This window comes from Enoplosus armatus, chromosome 6 (assembly GCF_043641665.1).
Source record: "Enoplosus armatus isolate fEnoArm2 chromosome 6, fEnoArm2.hap1, whole genome shotgun sequence".
NCBI classification, from domain to species: Eukaryota; Metazoa; Chordata; class Actinopteri; order Centrarchiformes; family Enoplosidae; genus Enoplosus; species Enoplosus armatus.
In genome coordinates this window covers 21,960,718-21,972,976 of record NC_092185.1, presented here as the reverse complement: position 1 = coordinate 21,972,976, position 12,259 = coordinate 21,960,718, and the positions used below count along the sequence as shown (strand labels likewise).

At 40.8% G+C, this 12,259-nt stretch overlaps 1 protein-coding gene across 1 annotated transcript; it reads left to right on the top strand.

Moving 5' to 3' along the window:
* The first annotated feature begins 1,384 nt into the window (after positions 1–1,384).
* LOC139287099 (nuclear receptor coactivator 5) lies at positions 1,385–11,390 on the top strand. The gene is made up of 9 exons (XM_070908079.1): positions 1,385–1,482; positions 1,669–1,755; positions 2,714–2,787; positions 3,181–3,304; positions 6,960–7,159; positions 9,413–9,691; positions 9,824–9,988; positions 10,690–10,935; positions 11,156–11,390. Exons 1-9 carry the CDS (start codon positions 1,421–1,423, stop codon positions 11,191–11,193), a joined length of 1,275 nt encoding a protein of 424 aa, XP_070764180.1. The 5' UTR covers positions 1,385–1,420; the 3' UTR covers positions 11,194–11,390.
* Positions 11,391–12,259: the final 869 nt, after the last annotated feature.

The window sequence follows — 12,259 nt, the reverse complement described above, 5'->3', positions numbered from 1 at the left end:
ATTTTCAAAATAAAATGGCGACTGTCACCACCGCGGCGCGCTCACGGTCCGAGACGAGACGAGAAGAGTGCGTGAGCTTATCCGCGCGACACAAACGCAAGGTGCTCGCCAGTAGGCACCTGGTCCGTGCCGGGTGCCATGGAGTCGTTCAATTACCGTATTTAATTCAATCTATATAATGGAAAACAAAGGACATGAACAATGGATTTGTTGTTTCTTTATATAAACGCAAAATGAACGGGTCTTTTTTGCCTCATATTGAGGGAACCCGGATCAACAAAAAAACCACAAGAGAATCTATGTAGGCCTACTGTCTGAATTGTTTAGGTTTATTAGCAATAGAATGTCACACGAAGAAATAGAAATAAGCTACATCCAACTGGCTTTCCCCCTTTTTTTCATCAAGCCTTAGCCCACCCAAGAGAAGGAACTAAATGCCTGTTAAAGGGGCATTTCACAAATTTTATCAGAAGGAGTAGGCCTCTACTTAGCCTGTCAAAACAGTTGGTCGTCATCTTGGTGGATCTTGAACATTAGACGATGAAAGAGAAATTAGGGTTGTTCTTGTAACACTATTTTTTGAAACATCAGGGTAAAGATCAAGCAAGATTGCCCTGTTTGCCTCACACAAGAAGTGCATATGCTTACTGTGCTGGACTTATATTTTATTTCCAATGTTACCTGCAGGAGGATGATACCAATAGGTACCCACAGTTATTGCAGCAAGCTTGTGTCCACAAGCAGACGATGCGCATTCTCCCTAAAAAGTTTGCTTTGAGTAAAAAAGCAACTAACAAAAAACAGCAAGATGAAAGCAAGGGAGGGGTATGACAAGCAACAAAGGTCCCCAGCTGGAATCGAACCCAACAGTGCCCAACAGTAAAGTCAAAGTAATCATAAACCATGACCAAGACCATAGCCAAACTAAGGGACAAGAGCTACAACCAGAGAATGACATCACAGTTTAAAAAAAGGTCAGGTCTGATCTAACTTTGTAATGATCTATCAACAGAAGATAACCATCACTGGTCCAATCATCAACATAGTGGCGCTGAAATCATAAAACTAAATGGCTGGATACCAATTAGAGGTAAGTGAGAATATTATTTTTGTCGGGTGGTAACTCTTTAAGGGCCAAGCATCACGAAAGGATCAAAACACGATAGTGCGAGAGAAGTTCAGTTTTATTCCCATTTTATTTCGCTGCCAGTGTTGTAGTCCAGTAGGTGGCGGTAACACACCAGTGAGATGGGTAGACAACCGCCAGAAGAAGAACTCCTCCTCCTCCTCCTCCTCCTCCTACTCCACTACAGGGAGAGTTGTAGTAGAACAGTGGTGGAGTAACATCAGGAATCCTATTCTTCTCTAGTTGTGATTAAAAGCTCAAGGTTTATTTGGGCGAAGTTGCAGTGCAGATAAAATGTCGTCTTGGGCGAAATCAGCTGCAGCTGCCCGGCGGCCACCAGCTAACCCAAATGGAAGGTAAGCCGTATGGTTCCCTGTAGCAGGTTTAGCATTAGCAGCTAACATGCTAGGTAGCAGCCATAGCAGAAAGCAAACAGTGTGGGTTCTACCAACTAATACATATCCCGTCTTCACCAGTTAGCGATTGAACGTTAGTTGTATTTGATAATGCCCACACCAAAAACTCCTTCTTGTGTTGTGCAGCTCTCAGCAACTGCGTCTGTTTCGGAGATCAGCGCCTTACCCCACCAGAGAGGAGAGGACCGAAGACCTCAAGGATGCCCTGGAGAGGTACCAGCCTTACATTCACACAGTTCAACGCCTCTGTTTCACGGCATTAATCTGCAGTGTTTGTGTGGCAGTTAGTGGATATTACGCAGATTGTAGTCCAGTCACGGCTGGGAAGCATTCTTGCTTCGCTGTTGAGGCCCTTCGTTTTGTTACGGATTTCTATTTTCAGCAGTGAAACAATAGACAAGAGAGTGGCATGTTTAGACGAGGCAGGTAGCTCAAAGCTTTGACATGAGATGTGTTAGCACAAGGCACAACTACATTCAACACAAATGGAGCGGAGAGAAGAAGATTTCGCCACATATAACCTGTTATATGAGACTATCCCACAGTATGTTTAGTCATAATCAGTGACCACAGGCTCCTCACTTGATAATAAGCAATGTGTTTGTGTAGTTGCTGCCACCACAGCATGGAAGTGAATGGGTTTTCGTTTGTGTTGCCCAAAGCATCAATAACTGATATGTGAAAAATGAACCAACAGCACTTCTTTCCAGAAATAATGTCACTTCTGTCACTGAACAGTTTTCTACCAAAGAAACAGCTGTTTTGTCCCCCAGGGATTTAAAAATGTAGGTTGAAATAGTTAGGTGGTATGATTTGAATCATCATTGAAATGTTGTTGTGTATTCCAGGTGATTAGTTCTCCCTCTACAAGAAACTTATGTTCTCCTGCCCCATAAAAAAAAATACTGCAAATTTGTTTTTGCACAGCGGTACATTCATGTCTGAGACCCAGGTTCTGTGAAGCACACTTCACTGTGGGGGTTGGAAAGAAACTGCCGCCTGTTGGCATATGGAGTCATCATTTCAGAAACTCTGTTTTCAGTCTTCATAACATCTTCAGCCATATCAAGTCATCGCATATAATGACCTTGTGAACAGTAGGCATAGAAATGCCTCCCTCATTAAAATGTCACATTAAAAGATGCTCCCTTTGCACCGCTTTTTCTTTCAGTTATGAAGAACTGGAGCAAATACAAAACTACAGTGGAAGTGTGAAGTACGAGGGTTACAAGCATCAGACAAATGGTGAGGCTCTTACTGTATATTGATCACTAAAAGCACAGCAACACATTTTTACCTTGGAAAAACTCATTATGAAAATCTATGCTTTGTTATTGTGCCACTACATCTTAAATGAAATAAAACAAAAATAACTGGCATCCCATTGGTTTATACTTTTGAATAACCACTCTTGTGTTATGGTGCGTCCCAGTATCCTGGTTACAACAAATACATTCAAAGTTAAATGCCATTTTATTAGCATTGCTTACTGTTAATTGCAAATGAAACAAAAAAACTTATCGCATTTCTCTACCTGCAAATTCCCCTCTTTCTTTCATCCTCTACTCTCTCCACTCCATCTCCCTTTACCTCCCCTTCATTCCCTCCCAACCCCTTCACCATCCTCAAACCCCCCAGCCAAGCCAGAGGGCTGCACTCCAGCAGACAGACGGAAAGCCCTGTACCAGAAGTTCTACAGACAGGTGCAGGAGGAGAGGAAGCCGGCCGACTGTGTGGTCCTGTCTGTCACCAACCAGTGCCTGTGAGTACTTACAACAAACATCTAAACCACAAGCAGTTGAAGCAGAACTATGGGTGATTTATACATGCTGGGTTTGATAGTTTATACTTGGCTGCCAGTCAGTGAGACTACAAACGACTTAGTTTTGCTCCCACACGTTGTAGTTTACTCTGCTGGCTGCCAGTCTTCTGCTGCCGAGTTCATGGCTTTAATTTGAAAGCTTTGTTCATGTTTTACTTGCTGCAAGACTTGCATCCACTTTCACTTTCATACGTGGACCACTGAGAATCAGCGGATTTTGTGTCGGACGTCAGAAAACATTGAGAGATGGACGTACAAATTGTTGGTTTTGGTGTTTTTATGGGATTTGTTGACAATAACAGAAATACAGAATTGCCAGCCTTGTTCTTTTTGATATGATTTTTATATCCGTCCAATTATCTCTGGTCCACGAAAGTTTGTGTATAATTTTCTACAATTCCTACACAGTTTATCTGAATGCAAACACCCTCATGTAGCAGTAAGCTACAAGTAATCGTTGGCTGACGGCTGGATCAGTTTTGGATTTGTTAGATTTAACTGTTGATTACCAGTTGACCCCTCGAGTATGTGTATTTGACAGCAGCACCCCCAGTGGCTTTTAGGTATGTAGAGGTCTACAGTGAGGTGGTAAATCATCGTCATGCCAAAAAAAACAAAGAAAACAATGCCCCGGGCCGTGTTCTTCAAATGTGGCTTGACTAATTCATGCTAACATGCGGTTATCAGGCTAAAATAATCCTGTTTATTCTCATCCAGCCGATTTTGGTTCTTTGAAAACAGATTAAAAGATTGATTTGTTAATCCTGGATGAATTTATCTTGTATGATAGTGCCCTCTTATTTTTAAATAAAGGCAAAATGAATGGAGAGTTGAACCATGATCATCTTCCCATCTATTCATATGATTGGCTGAGTGCTGATCATGTGATTGCAGGCACATGAGGTAGGTGTATTTGGAACCCTCCCAGCATGCACTGGGGCAATATATTCATGGACATGAGTCTCATTTTATGTGTGCTTCTGCATTGTTAAGGGGGTCATTTTCTTCTACATTGTGCTCTACAATGTTTCCACACTTTCATCACTGTTAAAACAGGTTTGTGCTGAAGGACTTGATTTTTATGCCAACCCCGAAGAACCGAAAAGATCCAGACAAATTATCAACATTCTAATCTGGATAACTCTGTTATCCACAGCAACATATCTGACTCATGTCATTGTCCCTAAATGTCTTTTTAAAGCTAGTTTGAGAATACATGAGGTTTTCTTTACTCCTACACATCTTGCTGTCCTCCTGGTATCCTCAGGAGCCAGCTGATAAATAGCAATTCCGCAAACACCAGATCCAAATTTCACCTGCTTCACTTTAAATGCAATTTTATGACTGCGCTCTAATTGTCTGGAAAGACTCACTTCTGTGTTCTTGTGTGCTGTCAGCACTGTGATTTTGCAACCATCTTATAAATAAAAATGTGCATTATCATGCAGTTACACAAAGGTTACATTAGTCAGTCCATTCCCATGAATAAATTTGTATTGTAATCGTATTTATATTTATTACTGCATATTGAGAATATGCAGTCCAGGCTACCCTTGAGTGCAGTTTTAAAGTTGAAACTGATGTGTCTCCAACAGTGTCAGACACACACACACCTTTCCACCAAAGCTTCAAAGTTGTTGAATACAGTCTGATCTAAATGCCAATACATGACATTTCTATTCACTGTACAGTACATACCAAATATGACTTGATCACGCATTCTTTCAAAACAAACAAAACAAAACGTATGTTACATACCAGTGACATGCTAAAAGTACGCGTACTTTATTTCATGATAAATAGAAATATTCAGTGTTCTCTTTTCACATGTTTGCTAATGGTTCAGCCGTGGATGCTGTACTGAGCTCACAAATGAACACCATTAAATTGATCTGCCCTTACCCCATTTGGGCATAAATGATTATACAAACTATTGTGTATTGTTAATACTGTTGCATCCTAAGTAGTAGTAGAAGCGCCCAACACATTTACACGCACTACACAATGCAACATCAAAAATGACACTCATACACAGATGGCAACTATGGAACTGTGTCTGCATTTACGTTATTGTTACAACTAACCAGCAGACTAACTTGGAAGTGGCGCTAACACTGCTATGCCACTAATTATGACACCTAGTGTGCAAATTAGAGTGTGTAACAGTTATCAGCAGGTTATCTGGCATTTATTACTCAAACATCAAAATGGATTGAATTTATCAGTGCCGTAACATGCTTAACAACTGTTCATGATACCTCTTAAGTCAGAAAATACATGTATGTCAGTAAGCTGTAAACCCAGATGACGTTTGTTGTAAATTAAAAAATATATGTGTAGTTAAGTATTAAGTAAAGGTTACTTTTCTTCTTGTTCTTTTGTTATTTGTTTCAAGTGTTTGGTTTTGATTAAAAATACAAATGTAAAAGTAGGACAGACCATTAATATTGTAGTTCAAATGTTATCTGGTAACAGAACTCATTTTGCATAGTGCATTTATTCAAAAGGCTCTTCACAACTCTGGAACAAATTCGCTGTAGACTAATAGTCAGTGTTGCCATGAGGAAGTGGTTCAACTGTAGTTGCAACTGCACTATCAAATGTATAGTGCAGGTGTTGAAGGAATACTCCTTTTTAAAAACCTGTTATGAATAGTAAACACTCACCCTCTGTAGGTTCAAAAGGTGGCTCTGGCAGCTGTAGTTGGCTTGGATGACTGAATTCCAATCGTGACACAGTTTCACTGTAGGAAAACAAGCAAAACAAACACCACAATGCCCATAGAAACTTCTCAAAACACTCCTGCAACATAAACCTATTTTCCTCTGTCGTTCTTGTGGTTGGTACATTACAAACGCTAAAATATGGCTGTGACTTGGAACTACGCTTGTTTGTGTCGGCCACTGCGTACAGACAAAACATGGCTTTTGTTTTTCTTTTATCCAATTTTTCTCAAACTGCTTTGTCTACTTCTGTGTCGGTGGATCAATTCCTACATTTACCAGAATTGGTATCTCTAACTCTAACAGATTTCCCCTTGTATGGTTGTTGAATGTTGGAGCAAAGTGTAAATCTGGGAAACAGCCCTTACTCCATGATTTGTGGGGACTAATATGAAAACATGACATTTACCATTGACGGTAAATCCAGACATTTATCCACAATGAAGACCACCACTCAACAGCAAACTGCCAATAGCTGCTATAACGGTTTTAAAATGTTTGATGTAGGTTTTTCCTTTGACAGAAGGACCACAATTCTTTGCAAATTCAACATCAATTTCATCAAAATCTGTTTTACCTGATGTATTACCTAAACACATACTACTACAACACCAAATACATTTATTAGAGACCCATAAACTTGTGCTAGTGCCACACAAATCTCTTTGTCCTGTCTAATTCAATATACATACATCTAGAATTCACCACACTAAAGGAATGATGACTTGCGGTTATATTTGTGTTGGTAAAGCACACTATATATCAAGAAAGAACCCTCTGATTCATATATAATTTTAGGTTTCTCTACATGCCAGCTGAGTCACTTAATATAGAAATGTCAAGTTAACAAAGTGTTTCTCTTCCTCTCAAAGGGATTACCCCAAATCGCTAAGCCAGTGCTTGCAGGAGCGTGGCCTATCAGTGGAAATGCTCTACCTTCAGGCGGAATCAGGCCTGACCCGGGCCCTGCAGGATGTCCGAGCAGACGGCTCCTCGTTATGTATTCTGGTGGAGCAGACAAACGTAGCTCTGTCCTCCTGCACTGTTATCATATTCTCAGAATCCCTCAAAAGTAAGTCCCTACCCCTCATTCCTTCAAGCTTAGCCAAACCACCTCAGCTACAACCCTCCATCCCTTTTCAACTGACGGGCTAAAGAGATTTACGTTTCTAAAAAAACAAGAAATACTCCCATTAAAACACCAACATGTAGCGTTCTAAAGCTACTCCAATGCAACTGTTGTAACACTGTCTTTGTGGATAAAACATTTATATTAAAGTCCATCAAATCTACACAATATTCATTCAGTATATACATCAATGGCACTCTGTTGACAGACAGGCTGGCTACCTCTGGTATACAGTACAGTACATAACATTACATACGTAACAAACTGAAAGAAACCCAAAAGTAGCAAAGTAGTTTTGTAAAAGCGATAGTTCAACATTTCAACATCAGCTTTCTTGCCAAGAGTCAAATGAGATCAATACCACTCTCCTATCTGTCTGATAAATATGAAGCTACCAGCACCTCTGAAGCTCACTCATCAAGCGCTACAATGATAATTTGTGATTTTATGGAGGGTTATATGTTGGACTATTCTCATCTTGTCGTCACTGTAAGGGTTGCTGGGCAACCAGTGGAGACTCCAGGAAATTACTGCACCCCGGCTAATTATTTTACCTTTGGATGAATCTAGGCTAGCTGTTTCCAGTGTTTATGCTAAGCTAAGCTAAGTGGCTGCTTGCCATCGCTTTATATTGACCGTACAGACATGAGAGTGGTATCAAAAGCGTATTTCACAAAACTATTCCTTTAAAAGAAAACTATGATTTACCACAATTTGGGTTTTATTTTCATAGCTTGGGCCATTGGCTTTATTGGTTATGTTAACATTGTACTCACCAAAGTAATTGCCGAGGTCTCTACATGGCGGCTGCAATCTGAAACACAAGCTGTCAGACAAGATGTAAACAAATTCCCAGGTTAGTCAAACTTATTTAGAAGAGAAAAAGAAGGTGAACTACTAAATTGTAAGCCAAACTATCTGTTGTAAACATTACAGTTTCCAGACCGACTTTCTGATTCAGCTTTGACCTTCTGTGCTCTAGTAGTGCACACGTTTTTTCCAGCTCTGAAAATAAAACCCAAGTTGTAATAAATCGTTTTCCTTTTAAAAGCGGACTCTCCATGAAACTTTTGTACAATTTACATTGCGAAACAATGATCAAAATTTCACCAAATAGTATGCAGAACTGTGTCCCTACTACAGTTATGTCTATATATACAGTGGGGTCCAAAAGTCTGAGACCACATTGGAAATCTCAAACATTTTTTCACGTAAACCTGGAAATAGTCAAGTTTGAGGATTCAGAAACATTTAAAAACACAGATCTCAAGTGTTTCGCCTTCTGAGAAATGGTTTAGAAACTCCTACTCGTCCTCTGAGACCACTACAAGACAGCCTGCGTTTGACAATACTTTTGCTGATTGGAGTCTTGCGTTCTTTATTTAGCAGATTCTGTATCTGTGATGAAGTTGGTATTTTTTCTATCAGGGAAGTAATTTCATCATGTGGGAAAACACATTACTGAGTGGGCCTAAGTCATTAAGCAACTTGTGTGATTTAGATGCCCCACCAAATCGGTTATTTTTAAAATAGCGTACCAAGTACGAACAAATCGCCATGATACAAATTGCAAATATGTATTGCAAAAAAACAAGAACATCAAAACTGTGCATGTGATTGCTCCATGATGATGCTACTCTGTGTAGCTCACCACCAAAGAAACAAAAAAAAAGAACCAAAAGATGCCCTAAATACATTTTTAGTCTGGTCTACACAACAAAAATAAAATTGATCAAATAAAATGAAATTCATGTACTCTTTGTCCTTTTTAAAGCAAATATAATAAAGGGATTATTTATTGCACCAGATAATTTCAATACACAAATCATCGACGGTTTATTCATTGTGCTTATGCATCACATGTCTGAATGCATATTAAAAAAATCGAAGCTGACTAATTAGGCATTTTATGTCCAGGAACATGATGCAACAAAAAGTAAAGTTACTGATAAATGCACATATTTACACAAATTGCATGCCCCCCTTCTTCCAACAAACCACAACTCTCATTCAAAACTACCTATTCAAAATTACTACCTACCAAAGCACCAATTTATCAGCTACATTCACAATAAAACAAAATCGATTTCACTATGACCTCAGTCGCCTGTAAGAACCCCATTGATTTTACTGCTATTTCTGTGTTTTTTTGGCTTGTCTCATTTCCCCTGACACCTCACCCTTAACCCCCCCCAGTACATCGCAACATGCCCAAAGACCAAGCCATGGACTTTGTTGCAGCCGAGTACAGTCGCGGACTCGTCAAAGAGCGCCCACAGAGGGACCCTGCCGACATTGCAGCTCAGGCGTCGCAGCTGCTGGATGACTTTCTGGATCGAGAAAAGATGGAGCGCCACACTGTTCCCTCTGAAACCCGTCCACTCCTCATGCTGTTAGCTGAAGGGGTGCATCTCTACCCTGAGGAGCTGGAAACCATCTCAGAGTATGTCCGGTCCCGGCAGGAGCACATACAAGGTGGGACGCTTATAGAACTGTAGTACCTAGAAGAGCCGGGACTGGTTCTGTGTCAGTATTACTGATTGCACCTTTTAACTCATTTTCTTCCACGTTTTTTTCCTTCTTTTTTCTTTCTTTCTTTCTCTCCAGCCTCCAACACTGAGGGGGAGAGGGGTAACATGCTACCTCCAGGACTAGGGAAACCACCTCCTCTGCTCCCTACTCCACCTGGACCTCCTCAACCCCAGCCTGGAGCAGGGGGGGGCATGATGGACCACGCACCACCTCCACCTGCTCCTCTTTTGCCTTCACCAGGTTAGACTGCAATTGACCCCTTTTTTCGTTTTCAGACAGTACGTGGTAAATAGTATTTGCTAGCACCTGTGTCGGAGCTCTCTAAATTCATTCTGCTTGCGTTGTCTGCAGTACAACGCAATGCATCCATCTCAGGTTACACTTTTCAGACGGTTCCAACACTCGTAGGCAAGCCATTCTAGTTAACCAGCCACTTTTAGGCTTTTCAGTAATCTTTTAAGGAGAAATCTCGTCCTGTCCTACGCTATGGGGTCTCGTTTTGGAGAGCAACTGAATTGTCAGAGGCTGAATGCGTTTATGAATGTGCTCAAGCTAAAACAGAGTGTTAAGTTGCTCTTTTCGTTACATTTTTCCCCGTTTTCAGATTTTTGCTGTTTACCTGGAGAAACATATAATTAGTATTATTACATTTCTGCATTTGCACATTTGTATTTCCAGCACTTATTATTTTAACAAGTGTCTGTGGCAGACCCATGGCTCTGATCAGTCAGTTCAGTGTGTAAATCTGTTTGTCTGACTTAGGTAGGTAATCCAACAGCAAAACAACAAAAGATTTTGTCATTTGGGTTTCTTCATTTGAAGACAAATTTGCGTTGAGTTATTGACATAAGCCTCTGTATAGACACCATGAGTCACCCTACATTTGAGGTACATCTCCTCAAAAGTGAAGTGTCAGAAGTGTCTTCTGTCTCTCCTTTTAGGCTCTTATCCTAAAACCAAGCCTCCTCCTCTACTGTCCTTGCATCGACCTCCTGGTCCATCATTAGGGTCCTCAGCTTCACGGGGCCCTCTGTCCTCACACAGCCTGTACGGCGCCCCCGCTGTGCCCCGTGGGCCCCTACTCCACCACGCTCCTCTATACCACCCAGGCCCCAGGGGTCCTCATGGGAGCAGAGCGGCCCCGCCCACTCTAAAGAGTTCCCGGCCTCCACTGCTCTCTTCTCCAGGTGGGCCGCTTGTACTTTTTCCCCTTTCACTTTTGTCTTGAAATACAGTCTGTCCTTTTATGTATCTAGGTTCAGTATGCTGTTAGGACTGCAACCCAGCATTGATTATAGGAATACTGTGAACCAAAACAAACTGCTGGGTATAAACAGACCGTGAACTTCAATTTAACCTTATTGTGTAACATTGTTTTGTTTTGTTCTCCTCTCTCCCTCTGACTAGGTGCCCCTCTTCCACGACCGAGCGGCCCCCGACACTAAGAAATGACAGACACACTGTAACCCGTGCAGGCTACAAGTGCCAGCAGTGTTTTGAAGATTTCAGCTGTAGAACAGAAGACACCTGGACCCTGCGTAGGATACCTGTTCTGACCTTTTTTTCCTTTTTTTTTTTAAAATAGTAAACCACACTCACTTAGATGAAAAAGATGATGGTTAATGTTGGTTATTCTATCATCCTATTGTGGATGGATTGATGGAGGACAACATGGAGTGTTCTCATGACTGATCATTTTAAGTGTCTTTTCCAAGACCCCTTTGTCATCATTGTTTATTTCTTCTCTTTATAACGTACTGCGTTTCTCACCCAGTCATCCCATTAAAAAGAAAGGCATGTTCTGTACTTCCAGTTGGCAATAATGTTGGTGCAGGTTACAGCAACAAGCTGCACAGGAGAAACGGAGAACATCTGACTTGCCTAGCAGAATGCACAACAAACCCTGGTCACCAATGGACAGCTGGTTGATATTTAAAGCAGTAGAAAGGCGAGGTGTTGGCGGTCACAAGATGGTAATAGGACTATTTTTCTGTATATAATATAGCAAGTAGCTTGCCTGCTGTATACGATGTTTCAAGATGGTGCTTAAAATTTCAAAAGAAGTTTTAAAGATTTCAAGATTTCAACAACCAATTAAAAGTTTGTCTTTACAAGCTGTGTTTTTGGCTCAAATGGAATTTAAATGCCATTTTATTTTTTGACATAAGTAGAAGGACATTGTCTCATGGTCCTCGTTGTATGTTGTCAACATGTATAAATGTTGGGCACCTTTTACAGCAAATCCTCCCCTTTTTTATTACATTCAGTCTTCACTTCTTGTGTGCTATCTTTATAGACACGCTCATGATGTATTTCTGTAGAATGCCTTGGACCACTTGGACCTAAGAACAGAAAGCTACCATGCACCTTGGTACAGCATGGTTCCCCCAACAACATCTGGACTTTTATGCAAGCTTTGTTTTGTCATCCAGAATTAAAAAAAGGACCAGTTTATGTCGCATTAAAACGCAAGAGGCAGCTTGTAATGTTTGCCAGAATGACCTAAAGGAA